Source organism: Vicia villosa, linkage group LG6, assembly GCF_029867415.1.
Source record: "Vicia villosa cultivar HV-30 ecotype Madison, WI linkage group LG6, Vvil1.0, whole genome shotgun sequence".
In the NCBI taxonomy this organism is placed as follows: Eukaryota; Viridiplantae; Streptophyta; class Magnoliopsida; order Fabales; family Fabaceae; genus Vicia; species Vicia villosa.
Genome location: NC_081185.1, coordinates 160,731,926 through 160,748,124, shown reverse-complemented (window position 1 = coordinate 160,748,124; position 16,199 = coordinate 160,731,926). Strand labels below are relative to the sequence as shown.

At 33.2% G+C, this 16,199-nt stretch overlaps 1 protein-coding gene across 1 annotated transcript; it reads right to left on the bottom strand.

The window, feature by feature from the left end:
- Window positions 1-3,228: 3,228 nt before the first annotated feature.
- LOC131610870 (sister-chromatid cohesion protein 3) lies at window positions 3,229-15,166 on the bottom strand. Its single transcript, XM_058882927.1, has 22 exons — window positions 14,930-15,166; window positions 14,663-14,846; window positions 13,443-13,555; window positions 13,194-13,286; window positions 12,151-12,314; window positions 11,823-12,059; window positions 11,548-11,692; window positions 11,255-11,433; window positions 11,009-11,154; window positions 10,791-10,918; window positions 9,297-9,464; window positions 8,735-8,896; window positions 8,457-8,657; window positions 8,233-8,370; window positions 7,939-8,142; window positions 7,706-7,850; window positions 7,026-7,132; window positions 6,777-6,914; window positions 5,736-5,998; window positions 5,532-5,656; window positions 3,971-4,276; window positions 3,229-3,478 (listed from the first exon to the last, which is right to left on the bottom strand). Exons 1-22 carry the CDS (start codon window positions 14,972-14,974, stop codon window positions 3,465-3,467), a joined length of 3,405 nt encoding a protein of 1,134 aa, XP_058738910.1. The 5' UTR covers window positions 14,975-15,166; the 3' UTR covers window positions 3,229-3,464.
- Window positions 15,167-16,199: the final 1,033 nt, after the last annotated feature.

Sequence of the window (16,199 nt, the reverse complement as noted above, 5' to 3'; positions counted from 1 at the left end):
ATTTCTGAATCTGATCCGTTGTCTTATGAACAAGCAGTAAAATCAAAGAAATGGAGGGAGGCAATGAATCTTGAGATCAAAGCGATAGAGAAGAACAATACATGGAAGCTGGTAAAAGCTCCTCCCGGAGTAAAGGTGATAGGAGTCAAATGGGTTTATCGAACCAAATTAAACGAGAACGGAGAAGTTGACAAATGCAAAGCAAGACTAGTGGCAAAAGGCTTCGCTCAAGAAAAAAGGATAGACTATAATGAAGTTTTCGCTCTAGTAGCAAGATGGGACACCATTCGAACTGTGTTGGCTGTAGCACCAAGAAATCATTGGAAAGTTTTTCAGCTTGACGTCAAAAGCGCCTTTTTACACGGCAAACTCAGTGAAGATGTGTATGTTGCTCAACCAAAAGGCTATGAAGTAAAAGGGGATGAGAACAAGGTGTACAATCTTGAGAAAGCCCTTTATGGCTTGAAGCAAGCTCCGAGGGCGTGGTTCAGTAGAATTGAGGGATACTTCATCAAAGAAGAATTTGAAAGGAGTTGTTGTGACCACACTCTATTTGTCAAGAAGCTTGAGGACAACAAAATTTTGATTGTAAGTCTCTATGTCGATGACCTTATTTTTACTAGTAATGATTTGTCGATGGTGCAAGGTTTCAAGACCTTAATGAAAAATGAGTTTGAAATGTCTGATCTTGACGAAATGAGGTATTTTTGGGTGTAGAAGTTAACCAGGGCAGCAATGGCATTTACATCAGTCAAAAGAAATATGTAAATGAAGTACTTGAGAGATTTGGAATGGGAGGCTGCAATGGAGTCAGAAATCCAATAGTGCCAGGATGCAAATTGACAAAGGAAGGAGGAGGAGCAAAAGTTGATGCAACAATGTTCAAATAAATTATTGGAAGTCTCATGTATGTGACAGTGACGAGACCTGATTTAATGTACAGTGTTTGTCTCCTAAGCAGATTCATGTCAAGTCCAAAGGAAACACACATGTTAGCAGCCAAAAGAGTATTGAGATACATTCAGTCTACTGTAGATTTTAGTATTTTTTATAAAAGGGATTGTACAACTGAAGTGATGGCATATACAGATAGTGATTATGTAGGCGATTTGGATGACCGAAAGAGCACGTCCGGATATGTATTTATGTTCAGTGGTGGAGCTGTAGCTTGGGCATCTAAGAAGCAACCTATGGTAACTTTGTCAACCACAGAAGCAGAGTATGTCGCTGCCGCCTCTTGCGCCTGCCAAAGTATTTGGATAAAGTGGATTTTAAAACAGATCAAAGGAACTCAAAATGACTGTGTTAAAATTTTTTGTGATAACTCTTCCACTATTAAACTTGCGAAAAATCCCGTCTTCCATGGAAGGAGTAAGCACATTGATGTACGATTTCATTTTCTAAGAAATCTTACAAATGACGGATCAATCAATATGGAATACGTTGGTAGCAATGAGCAAGTAGCTTACATCATGACCAAACCTTTGAAGATTGATCAGTTTGAAAAACTCAGAGAAGCAATGGGCGTTAGAAGCAGTCTTGGCATAAACTAACATGTAAACATGTTTAGTTTAGGGGAGAGTTTTGTTAGTATTTTCTTATTAGTAGTTTGTTTCAATAAGTTCCTACAAAATAGGACATGATAGAATTAGGTTTTATATTTGACTCATTCTTGTTTTCAAATCCACGTTTCCTGAGTTTATGGGAGAAGTGGCTTTATTTTAGATTTTCAGTTTCTTTGTAAAGCTATTTAATAGCTTCAGTTGGTTATCTCCGGAATAACAAATATCATTGCATTTGTGCAATTTGCTATTGTGTTCATTATTAACAAAATTGGTTGAAAAATATTTGTTTAATTCTAGAAACTTCATTTTCCGTATCAAAGGAAAAATTTGAAAAATCTTTTATTGGAGGATAGAACTTAATAAACCCCTTTTTATTTTGTTTTAGAGTTTAATTTAGCAGGAGAATTCACTATTAGTAAACAAAGCAATAAAAAAAGATTAAATCATATTAGTAAACAAAGCAGTAAAAAAAGATTAAATCAAATTCTAGGTTAATGATTGAATGTATTAACAGTAAGTAACCAAATAGATAAGAGTTTCTTAAAATGTTCCATGAAGAGGTTGCCCTCGTTAATCACAACAGAAGACAACTAAATCTATTTCTCTAAACACTTTTGAATGTTGATTGTGGGTAATATACACTTTCTTCTCCCTGTGGAAATGGGAATTTAATTTAAGCACTTCATTCAATTTAAACAACTCTAACTAACATGATGAGTTTTTTTTCCATCCTAAACACTTAATTGAGAGGAGAAAGATGGTGAATACATTATTTTTGTCAACAAATTTATATTTGCATAAAGTTTCTTCAAGTTAAATGGAGGAACGTAGATGGAAAAAGATATGCTTAAGGGAAGTTCCGAATAGTATTGCATGTAAAAATGTATATTGTTTTCAATTCCATTTTGAACAAATTCTTTTTTTTTTTAAATTTTTATAAGCAATATATAATATATTAATAATAATGTTGAGTACAAAGTGTACTCGGTCCGGAACAAAGAATACAATCAACAAAACTTATACAACATTGATAGAAAATAAGGGAGCTTGATACCAATTATAAAAAGACAAAAACCTCCCCTCTTTGGTGCCAATCGCTTGCCAAATCCACGGCGTCACTTTGATACTTGTGATGATTTCGTCTAATGAGCACAAACCTTCGTTGAATATACTCTGACCATTGGTTAAACCTAAAGGTTATTTTTTGTGTTACACCTGTGAGGGGCTTAATTAAGCCCTTATCTTAGATGTCACCAGAAAAAAAATAGAGAAATGATTTATAAAATATAAATAATGGTGTTTTTAAAAAATAATTATGAATAAAACGTTACACATTATGTTCCAAATGTATATCTAAAAGTTTATATTGAGAAGCTTTGAAAAGTGCCACTTCAAATTTCTGTGGTGTATATGTTCCTAGTGAGAGATTAGAGAGGGACGCATAAAAACAATATAGAACATAATGATCTATCTTATATTAGTTTACTTCATTATTTTACCACAAGATATAAGTATTAGTTAGTGGGTTATATTTCTTTTTAACGGGAAAAGAGTTTAGCTCATAACCTCCATGGCAATCTAATTCGTATGAATTTTCTCAAAATCTACTCATCCACCTAATAATTCTTAGAGAGGGCTATTGGAGGTTGATATTTCTGAGGAGTAGACCAAAGTACTAGGGAAGATGAGATTAATACCTAATGATAAAATAAGCAAGTTTAGCTAAATTCCCTTATCCAGGAAATAGCTCTAAAGCTTGAAGAGTATTGACAAATCCAAGAATCTAATGACCTTATTACACTTATATATTACTTGTAACAAGTTTCGTACACCAACAACTAAACTTTATATGTACCAAAGTAATTGCAAATATACTTTTTTCCCTCCAACTTTGCAATGCTAGTTTGAAGCTCCTGCACAATGAAGAAGAAGTGGAAGTAGTTATAAGAAAATATTCAGCAGGCTTTCTGAATAGGGAATACAGTTAACAACGGGCAACATTAACCTGATAAAATTATACAAAGCAGTATTCTATCAGTGACATGATCATCGCTATTTTGTATCAGCAAGAGTTATATGAAGGTCGCAAAACCCCTAAATAGTTACTGGTGAAGATTCAAAGAAAAGTTATAAAGAAAATTCCCTGGCCACCGTGGTTGAAAAAGAAAAGGCAGTGCAATATGTAAGCCACAAAACATGAACTTTTTCTATCATACATAAAAAAAGATCACGCAAGCACTTCAATGATATTCAGTAAGACCTCAGAAAAATTTAGAATGGAAGCAAAATTTCTTTTAAAAGTTAGATCTGCAAATTTGATTTGAACTGTAGTATGGATATCTCAATTCAATATGCATTTAGATCCAAGACTGATATTCAAATCTTGATTTGCTAATATGAGATACCTGATGTTCTAGAAGCAGATATATTGTCCACAGCTCTCACAGAATTTCCAGTCTTTGTCTGACCTTTGCTTTCCTCTCTAGAAACTTGCAGTGCCCTTGACTTTGAGACCCTGGCTGAATGTATCAAAGGAGTGCCTTCAACTTCCTCCTCTTGCCTCCCCCTTTCATCTTGAGCATCTTGTTCAGATGCACTAATCGAATCTTCATCTTCACTTGAGTTATGCTCATTAAAAAGCTTCTTTCCTGGCATGGGTTGCAATTTCCGTGGACGACCCCGACGCTTAACAGAAACCCCTTCTTTTTCATCTGAAAATATTAGCACAGTTAGTCTTTACATTGAATATACCAATGCTAGGCATCTAAGATCACATCAAATACTAAGAAAAGGAAAGATATCTACTACCATTTAGTCATTACTATTATTGTGAAAAGTTAAAAAAATTGCAATTAGCGGCTAAACAGACACCCTAGTGCTCAAACAGAGTCGGCAAAAATTAGGTATAAGAGAATAAAGTGAAACAACAACCATTGATTGAAAAAACTAATAATTAAGATTGTAATAAAATATATGCACAGGTATGGCAATGTTAAAACCTCAAATAATGATTCTTAACAGCGTATCCACACATTATATTTAAAAGAACAACTCCTACTTCCGAGGAGCCAAATTGATACTAAATTGTCTTGATAATCTAAAGGATTTAGAGATAGCCATAAGCAGTTATCAAGTACATTGCGTATTTCAAATGAGAAGTAATCAACTTTCAATATTATCTCCAGAAGAGAACTTCAAATTCACAGGAGTCAAGACAGACAGGTACATGACCAGAGAGGTTCAACACAGATAGCATAGAGAATTACAACGTAAGAAAACTCTTGAAATATCAGGATCATTCAGAAAAAGCAAAACAAACCAACAAGAACAAAACACTAATTTTGACATCCTGTAACATAAATATACATTATTGAAGACTAAAACTCAGTCAAAATCGCAAATTTTTTAAAAAGTTGTATTTCAAAAATGATTTTTATGAAAATCTATTTGAAATAGATTCAAAATTAGGTGATTTTTTTAAACTTTGATATCCAATTTTTTTCCATAAATAGATGAAATACCTAAAATCACATTTTAAGAATAACTATTCAAACAAAATTTTCATTTGAAGCTTTTATAAAAAGTTTCTTTGTAAAAATTTTTTACTCAAAATTATATAACACTATAAAAATCATTTTTAAAAAAAGCCAAAACAAACGGGCCCTTAATAGTGTATTTGATCTGATCTACCCCTCAATAGCCAACAATATTTATTTTTTAGAAGCTTGACTACCAACACTAACTGCTTCCTTATTTACTACAGTTAAATAAGGAAACTGTACATCAAATCATGTACTGCTTTCTTATTTGTAGTATTTGTAGAAGAGCATACGCATTAGGGATTTAGGGTTGCATAAACTATATATTTTGGTTAAAGTAAAGATTTAGCAGTTTGTTGCTTTATAATGTAAAGTGTTATGCTGTACAGTATAATTATTAAAATAGACAAGAAAATGCATAAACAACCTTGAAAGACTTCGTTCTTTGCACATTTTTCCCGCAAGGCCTCAATAAATGTGCAATAGGGACGCCAGCCACTGGGGTTTTCGTCTTTATTTACATTTTCGGTTCGCCTTTCAACATCCTTCATACTAATTGTAAACAAGCTGATTAAAATGTGCACAAAAGCAAATGTTTCAAAATGGCACTAATAGTGAGAAGCAAACTCACATTTCCAACACATCAGATGAAGGGAGTTTTTGTACAAAATGGATCACTGCCGCTTCCAGAAAAGACAAATGTTTTGGAGCATCTACAAAAGCATACTCGATACCATCCTTGACAAGTTTTAAAATGTCTGACCTGTGCTTATTCCGAGCAGCACCGATAAAAGTTCCAGAAAGCTGAGCGGCCAATTTTTTACATCCCGAGAAAGAGTTTACTGATGAAATATTGTCATTTTCAGCATTATCGACAGTAGGCCGGAGATATGCCTACCAAAATAAATAGGTGAGAAGTTAGGAAATAAGAGGAGAGTTGAAGGCATGATATAAAACATATAGATCCCTGTTAGAACCGGCCTGTTATCTCTATGATTACCGGATAATACTTGTATTATTGATCAAACTCTGGGAATAACTTCTCAACAGAGTTGTATTACAAGGGAACTAAAGAAATACAATAATGAGACAGTAAAGGTAAAGTAACTGATGGTAACTACCCACTAGAAGCTAGGCTAGAGAGTCTAGTCTCTTCCAACAAACAAATACTAGTTACCCGAATGTCTACCCTTCTCTCCTACAGTATTTATTCAAATACAACAAACAACAAAACTAGGCTGGGTCATTTGTAACGGACCCGCGTCTTACATAAGTATGCCTTATAGGCGACCTACTATTACTAACAATCCCTCAGACAAAGAGGGATGGTGGAAAGAGAGACCCTTCATTTCCTATCAACTCAAATTATAAAATAAAAAATCATAAAGGTTTGCAAAGAAATAAGCTCTGTAAATTATTCTTCCAGGAAAAAGAAAAGTGATCCTATAGTATAAAATGAGGAAGAAACCAATATTTCCATAACAATAATAACTTTTTTTATTCATTTTCCTGTGCCTTTTTGTTGTTGTTAGGGTACCCAGGACCGGGTAACAATTAGAAGCCATTTTAGTCATGTGTCCCCGTTTGAATACAAGGTACAGAAAATTATATTGGTATTTAAAAATTAAAAAAATGACATATGGCTATATATCAATTGTAGAACAGCAATTACCTTTTTAAGTGCTTCAAGAAAAATGGCACCCAAATCATCCTCGGATGTTTTAAAAAATGTGATCAGATATTTTACAATCTCTGTCACACGTGTTCCATGCATTACAAAATGAGAAATAATCTCGGGAGCAAGATAATCCTGCGTAAGTAATAGCCAAAATTTTGGCATCAAAAGAACTTTTACCAGAAAGAAAAATACTTGTGCCCAGAGTTAGGCAATTTTCATAAGTCAGAGACAAATATAGTTTACCTTTGGGACAACATTTTTAACAATCAGTTTGCAAGCAGCAATTATAACAGAATATCTATTTGTCTCCTCTGAATATTCTTTGTTTACATCGTCTTCTTCTACCTCATCTGAAAATGGATAGGCAAGCGAAACAGACTTCTAGAATTATAACCAACACAAGTACACAATAGAAATACGAAGGAAAAGATACATCAATGAGAGTATTTAGCAGTATTACATCCAAATTTAAAACACAATCGGAACTTCAAATGCAATGTTCAAAGTAAAGACAGCAGCCAATTGAAATACTGTAAGATATTTAGAGTAGTATTACTATCCTTGAGACGATATATTATCCCGGTTGTACTTTACAGGATTCTTTCCTTTCTTCTTGATTCTATTCCCTAATCTCGAGGGATTCGTTGGATAAGATTAATGTTATATATAATATTATAATATAGCCTCATTATATATATATATATATATATATATATATATATATATATATATATATATATATATATATATATATATATATATATATATATATATATATATATATATATATATATATAGACACACACACACACACAGTGAATATGTAATTTTTTCAGTCTCAAGTGTACTAATTTGTTTCAAGTAAAAATTAAGAAACATGAAATGAGTTAGCCCATCATCTTTAGCATATTTGTTGGGGTTACCTGAAACATTAAACTGCAGTTGACAAAGTTCCCAGAACTTCTGGACCTCATATGCATTAGGTTGATATCCCAACCTTTCGAGCTTTGTCTTAAAAAGCATTGCCGGACTATGTACGCACCATGTTTCTGCAAGCAAAGTGCATACCTTCGGAAAGTAACACAATTTCAGACCTCAAGACATAATATATTTACGCTGGAGAAAGAAAAAGGAAAATGAGTAAGACTTCTCTTACTCTGCGAGCAAGTTCACTTCCACTTTTACCACCATTGCTGTCATTTGCCAAGTTAACAACAAAATATACAAGTTCTTGTAACAAAGTATCACGCTTAGACAGGAGAGAAGTTATGGATGCAGCAGAAACACTTTTTCCATCTATTATGGACTGCAAACACCAAATCAGATGAAAATACATGTTCTGAAGCAGGAAACCAACAACCTGAATGGGGGAATATGCAGAAAACTAATCAGACATTAATAAGAATGTCACAGGAAACATAACACCTTCTGTTAGCAGCCATTTACACACCTCATCCTCCATATTCCTAAAATCACGTAGCACCATTACAATGTCTTCATATATGCTATCAATAGGCACATGTTTAAACAGTTGGAGTTCATACAACCTTCTCAAATTTACAAGTAGAGAATATTCATCACCCCCATCCTGCAGAGTAAACTCTTGATGTTAAGTTTCTCGTACAAGATCTAAAAGCAACAGAAAACATGACATTTGAGTTATGATGAGCATACCACCACTTCTTTAATTGCAGATTTCAACTTAGAAATAATTTCATCCTCGAGTTCCTTTAACTTATTTCGAGCAAAATCTTGCAATTCCCCTCGACTTTCGATGCAACAGAAATTAATTGCCTTCAGACAAGCTCTCAGAGGGTCCATGTCACCATGCTTAAAAAATGCCTCTTTCATAAGCTGGAGAACAGTTTTGAAATTCTGTAGAAGAAAGCATTTATTAGTTTTTCAGAAATATCATAAATAGTCTAAAAGCACCAGCAGAAAGATTCGCCAACCTGTTCCTGCCTCTTCAAGGAATAAAACTCAAGGTTCATATACAAAACAATCTCGACCAGCAATGATACTTTAGCTTTATCTGAAATAAATTTCCGCAAGAGTGATGGGTAACTCTTCATCATGGCAACAGTTATATCCTGTTTATTATTTTCAAATACTTCCTGTCATTTATTGGAGGAGGAGAAGAGATTAGAGTCAGTCACCAAGAATAATGAAACAAACCTTGTAGCAAAAAGAATCAATGACCAGTACATATAAAACCATGGATTGAGAAAATGTTTATTTACCAAAATAAATATTAAACATCACATGCAAGTGCGCAACACACATCAAATCCCAGTATAAATATTAAAACTAAGAATTTTGAATCAGGATTTTGATTGAAAAAATGAAAATTAAAGTGATACAACCTTTCAGTGCTTTGAAAATCAAAGCGAGTATGCAATTATGCAACATCACATGCAATTATGCAACACTCATCAAATCCCAGTATAAAATTAAAACTAAGAACTCGGGAATCAGGATTTAGATTGAAAAAATGAAAATCAAGGTGAGACAAACTTTCTGGGCTTTGCTGTGGTACTGCTTTCTGTTATCAACAGCAGGAACTATTCTCTCTCCAACAGCCTTTTTCACTGATGCACACAGGAGACGAACCAAGTTTGTTGCACTCTTGTCAGAGATTGATGAATTTTCATCAAGGAGCATGGATATGATGCACTTCCAATCCTACAAACAAAATATTGAGTACTGTCAAGGAACCATACTCAGTCAAGCACAATAGTATCTGATTTAAAAACTCTATTGGTGTTATCCTTTGTTACAATATCTAGAGGGCAACAATGGCAAAGCAAACAGGTTCAAATTTTACAAGTAAATACATTGTGCAGACACCAGAACACTGAGACAAACCTAGTGGTCCAACCCAACTTGCTTCTCTTTTAGTCTGGGATATGCAAAGAATGAAAACAATTTTAATAGCCTAAACATATTTCGGTAGATAACCAATGATTTGTGAAAATATATAGAAAATTGCAAAGGACTAAGTCACTGAGGTAACTGAGTACCAACAAAGGCCACCAAATTGTTAAAAGTATTTAGATTAAAGGATTTTTGTTTTGACATTGAAGGAGGAAAACAAAGAACAGAGACTGAAAATTAAGAAAATAATATTAATTTGTTACACTACAAATTATAAAGAAGTTAAATTCATACCAATAATAGCAACGGGTCTTGTTGGACTAGTAACATAATTAATCGTTCTTGTTTCCTTTAACATAGACTATACAACAATCACAAGCCCTATACAGGCCCCAAGAATGCTTATTTCTTGAATATTCTACATCCCACAGGGCTACAGCCTACAGACGCCTTTCTCCTAATGGTCGCCTCAATACTTTGTTATATTTTATTTCTGTTGGATATATCAAATTGTTTATTTTCCAATTAACCGGTTTATGTCAGGTTATATTAGGTTATGGACCTATTTACAAAATATAAATTAGCTTAGGGACCTACAAAGTTTATATTGCAAGTCATGTCGTGTCATATATTACAAACTGTTGTCTAACAACATTATAACAGAAGACCTGGTTAGTAAAAATATTAGCTTAAGGACTTCACTACAAATATTAGCTTTAAAATTCTCAAATTGTTCCATGATCTAACCTACAAAGTAATCAGTCCTTTATTTAACCCCCAAAACGATAGCTGATAGTTAACAAACTATAGCAATTATTTTATAACATATAAATAAGTATGCACTGTTAAGGGGAAAAATATGAGAAATTTAGATAAAAGAGTGTAATTAATTTATATGGCTGTGCAGGCATTGGGTCTCAAAAGGTTGCCTACTTTTATCCCTCTATTTATATGCCTCATATTTTTCTCACACAATTACCAAACATTATCTAATGACTGAAAAAGTCAGTCCAGAGATGCATAAGCAAATGGCCCAACAAAACAAAACAAAAGATGAGTTGGTTGAAATGAGAAGGTACCACTTTCTTCCATAATACACCCTCCCTAATATTTACATAAGTTACATAGGTATACCTTCATAGCTTTCATGTAATCCCACACGTCATCAATAACATAAATTGTCAAAATTGGATCTGGTGGGAACTCATCCAGAATTCGCAACATTCTGTTAAGATGAACCTCAGAAGAATTGTCATTTTCACCTGGAAAGAAATTGTTTTAATCACATGCTTGTCTTGGTCAAAACTAAGTTATCTATTTTAAATAGAAAAATTTATGAATAGATTATAGACCTATTGATCTTGATTGGGAGCTATTAAATTTTTGAGCAATCAAGTGATCATATACTAATGCTCCAATGGCGTGCCTGATTTCTGGAGGATCGTCAATCAGCAAATCATACAAAGGACCCAAGTCATCTTCAGGAATAAGCTGGTGTCTGCATAAACCAAGAAACCAACTCTCGTTTTAAAATCTTGTGCATGCAAACTTATCAGCAAAAAAGTAATATATCATTGAAAAAGGTTTGAAATTAGGACCTAAACAGTTGTTTAACAAGGCCAATGGCCTGAACAGCCACAGCAACGTCAATGTCATCAGCAAGCTCAATCATCCGGCCAGAAAATCTCTCAGTAAACAAACCAAGGGTCTGTACATTATCATCCATATCATAAAGATTTTGCAGTGCTCGTATTGAAGCCTTTCTTACACCAGCAATCTACAAATTGAAAGGTGGGGCAAAAGGTAAAAGGAAAAAATAGGAACAAGTAAGTTGTATAGAACAAGAGTAAGTTAGAAGACAACATAAAAAAACTCAAAACATGTTCATTACTTTGTCATTCAGCGTCCACCCAAGATATTTCAAGTACAAATCCTGCAAAAAAAGTGACGGGTATGACAGGATCCATGCACCGAGTGACTCAATGCATGACATTCTAATATTGGGGTCAATGTCTCTGTAGCGATGCACAAATAACCTTCAAAAAGTATATTACATGGACATGTTAGATATGCAACCACCAGAATAGAAGAGTTATAAAATCCATGATAGACCGCTACTTTCTTTTCTTTTAAAGAAAAATATTCTGAAGTTTCACAAACTCCTACCCAGTAAATATCTTGCGCATCATCTCCTCCAACAGCGTTATTTTCTCATGCATTTCAGAAAACCTTTTATTTAGTGACTCTATCCGAGGCCCTTCAGTTAATTTCTTCTTTTCAGCATCTAATTGTCGACGAGTAGTCTCTCTCTGTACTCCAAGCATATTAGCAACAGTAATATATGATGTAACCAATGAAAGACCCATCAATGAAGCAACTTGACGATAAACTCTTGGAGGGGTGCTACATAGGTACACAACAGCACATAAGTCATCACATATATATATATAAATGAGTATCTTGCCAGAATCAGTATCTTCCGGTAGTCACTTACCATGAAAGTGCAATGATGTAGTCCATGCACTTGTCAAATAAAACCTGGTCAAACAATGGTCCATGTTGACATTCACGGACCAAATTATCCCAGAATGATTCTAGATTCTCTTTGAAGTTTTTAAACTCCTTCTTTTTGGAATTTAGATAATCTTCAACTTCACCCTAAAATGTCAAAGGAAAGCATCTAGCTCTTAAAAATCAAAGAAATGATAAATGTCACCATAAGTAACTTCACTCTAAGGCTCTATTTGCAATTTTGGAGAGGAGGGTTTAGAACTTTAGATCAATTCTTCAAATCTAATATGAGTTGTTATAATGCTCTCAAAATTAAAAATATAATAATGATAAACATTCATTTAGCATTCTCTTAAAAAAAAAGAAAAATTCTCTATTTTCTCCTCTAGTCCTCTCCCTCCAAAGCCCTTCTTTCCCTCCACTCCAAATTTGTAAATAAAGTCTAAAATGTCAAAGAAAGGACAAATGTCTACATACATCTAGACCATTAATTGATCATTGCACCTGAAAAGTAGGCTAAAGACTTGAAATGGCATATTTTTATTATTTATTATTATATCAAATATATAAATAAAAGATACCTGTGAAGAAAAAAAGTGTGTTTAGTTTTGCTGTGATAGAATTTGATTTTGACTAAATAGATTTATAATGTCGATTTTGGCTGGAAATAAGTTGAACATAATGTTATTTATGTTTGAATACTTCCACACACAAAAAAAAGTGATTTTTATCCAATGAAGCATGAATGCGTCAAAATCTCTGCTGAATCATATTCGATACGCTGCAATATGGATCATAATTGCTTTTGTGGGTATATATTAATTAATAAACTTGAGAATTGATTCTATGTTACCATAGAAGCTAGAAATATTAGCTTTTACTTAGAATTGATTTTGGGACTGAAATCAATTATAAAACCTGAAACCAAACGTATCAATTTATGACCAAGTAACGTTTGACCAACCAAGTGTGTGATTCTATTTCTGACAGAAACTAACATAAGCTAAACAGGAGCAAGTTGTATACCCTTTTAGCAGAGTTGACAAGATCAACAACAACATCATCAACGGCAATCTCATGCATGAGGTCACTTTTGGCGTGATACTTGACTCCACATGCCTACACCATTTAAAATTTAATTTTGTTGCCATTAGTAAGAGTACCAAAGTCGATAAAGATCTTACCACGAAAATCTATAAAGCAGTGATGAAATAACAAAATTTCCAAGTTTTTTCACATAAAACTAAAATGCAAAACTCTAAACAGCTTTTGTACCTCAAACAGCATTGTCAAGAGTTCAACCAATGCAGATCGTGGATCCTTTTCGTAGCTTTCAACCCAAAGTTTGACCACATGAGGAATAAGTTTGCCGTTAACTTTGATCGCCTCTACGAAAGTAAAAATAACAATACAAGAAATCAACAGCGGACCAACTATCACATAACAAAATCAACAACCGCGGTCAAAATTATATTCTAAAAATGAAAAAACAAATAACATAGGCTAAAAATTTATTTAAAAAGACCGCAAATAGGTAGCTATGTTGGTGAACTAAGTGTATGTTTGGTTTCTATTTTGGAAGAGCCAAATGCAATTTTAGAGATGTAAAATTGATTTTGAATTGATTTAGACATGTTTGTTTTCTCAAAAGTATAATTGATTTTGCTTCTAGATTTGATTCTAGAAGAAGCTAATATTTGTAGCTTTTGAGTTTCAAAAAGCTTCAACTCACTTTTACATAAATGTATCCAAACATAAATCACTTTACATTCAACTCACTTATAACCAGAATCAATTATACAAAATCAATTCACTCAAAATCAGTTCTCGTCACCGCAAAACCAAACTAAGAGTTAAAAAGTACTCCCTCTATCCCAAATTATAAGACGTTTTGGGCATTTCACACGTATTATGAAAAATAATCATTGTTGTATGGAAAAGGGAAATGATGTATAACTTTACACTATTGTCCTTCATTAATTTCAGTGGAAAGAGAAATTAAGAGAATTGAAAGGAGAAAGAGAAACAAATAGTATAGGGTATATTGGAAAAAACATCATTAATGTTGCATTGGAATTGTAAAGTGACTTATAATTTGGAACAAATTTTTCTCCAAAGTGTCTTATAATTTGGGACGGAGGGAGTAGTTTCAAGGCTAAAGAGGAGTTTCGAGGCTAAAGTTCAGGGTTGGAGTTGGAGCCCTAGATATGATCCTTGGATTACTAACATTTAGCTACTAAAATTCTTTTTTAAGGCTAAAATCCTTATTATAGCACAATACAGACCAGATTATCAACAAATATAGTAAAAATCAATAACAGAAAATCACTAACTAGTAATTTCAACTAAATAAAATAAATAAATAACTGAATAACTGAACATTTTCACCTCATTGAAGTATGTAAAATTTTCAATCAAGTAGTTCCAATTCAAAACCCTAACTAACTGAAACAACAAGTTAAATAGCCGAGACTACTAAATAGTGTTCAATTTACCAATCATAGTCTGATCAGTAGGTTTAAGTGAAGCACTCGGAGCAGCTCCATCATTATTCCGACTCCGCTTAGGTTTCGGAATCGGACGTGCTTCGGAGAAATCTTCAGGCGAGCTCTCTCGCTCCTCCATATCTTCATCTAGATCAACTTCCCTGTACGTTTGCTTCGGAGGTCTACCCCTCTTCTGCTTGATTTGGAAAGAGTGAAACGAAATTAGGTTAAATCACAGCACGATTGAAGTTGTGAAGAGTGAGAAATGAAACTTACGGGACGGCGAGTTGAAGCTTCGGAAGGTGGAGGTTGATCTTCCATAGCTGAGGCTTCTGCAACACGATGCGAGAGCGGTTTTGAAGTTGCTTTGAGGGATTAGAGAGGAAAGTAGAGAGAGAGGTGAAGTAAGCACGCCGAATGAGTGTTGTATTTATCTCCCGCCAAATGATTAAGTTATTTTTCGTTTCTCAACCCAAAGTCACTAGTATTTCTGGTTAGACCTCTGAATGACTCTAATTGCTTTTCAAAGTTTCGACCATAATTATCGTGATTCCTATTTTCCCGACAAATAACTAATTTTATCTCGGTTAATTTGTGCTCTAGATATACAAGTTAAAAAACTCACTTATAAAAAGTTTATATTAAAAATAATAATACAAAATATATTTTATATTTTTATTAAAATTAATGTAATTTTCAAATACATTTTTTTTTATCTAGCTATTCTATTTTAGAAATTAGTTAATATTATGAAGTATATTTGGTTAATATGGTATAGGTCTCTTCGAGCTTAATCAAAATTAAACACCCAACATTGTTAAATTCTTTTAGAGAGAGTTTTATGTCTATTATGATCTTCTCTGATTCAAGGGTTAGTCTCTACCGTTACACGTAGAGGATATCTGTTTTAAACAATAAAATGATTAAGTGTAGATGTACCCTTATAAATTGAGTGTTTTATGATGAAGTAAAATAATTTTGCCATCCCGCCTAAATTGCAAGGTGTAGAAAAATAAAAAAAGATTTAATGTAATAGAATGCGTTACGTTACATAAGGGTGTAATCGGATCGATTTTGATCGATTTTTGGTCAACAAAAGGTTCGAACCGATGATATCTCCATCTGTTTGGTTTGGTTCAGTTTTTAACATTTTTCAAAAATAGAATCAAATCAAATTAACTGGTTTGGTTTGGTTTGGGTCGGTTGATCGGTTTATGATGTTTTTTTCAAACATTGTATACATCAATGTATTCTTCACTATCTTATCTTTCGGTGTATTTTATGTTATTATTTTATAAAATAATACATTTCATGTAATTTAATTCATGCTCTATTTTACAAACAAATTACAACTTGTTTTGAATCCGTACGAAAATAGTGACAAAATTTCTATTCCATCATGAAATAAGTTCACTATTAAGTATAAAAGTTTACACTGGACATCATAAACTTGAGAATGGATTTGAAAGCTTAACAAATAGAACACAACAAAACACACATTAATTAACATGTTTCATACCTTAAACACAAATCAAAACCATGAAGA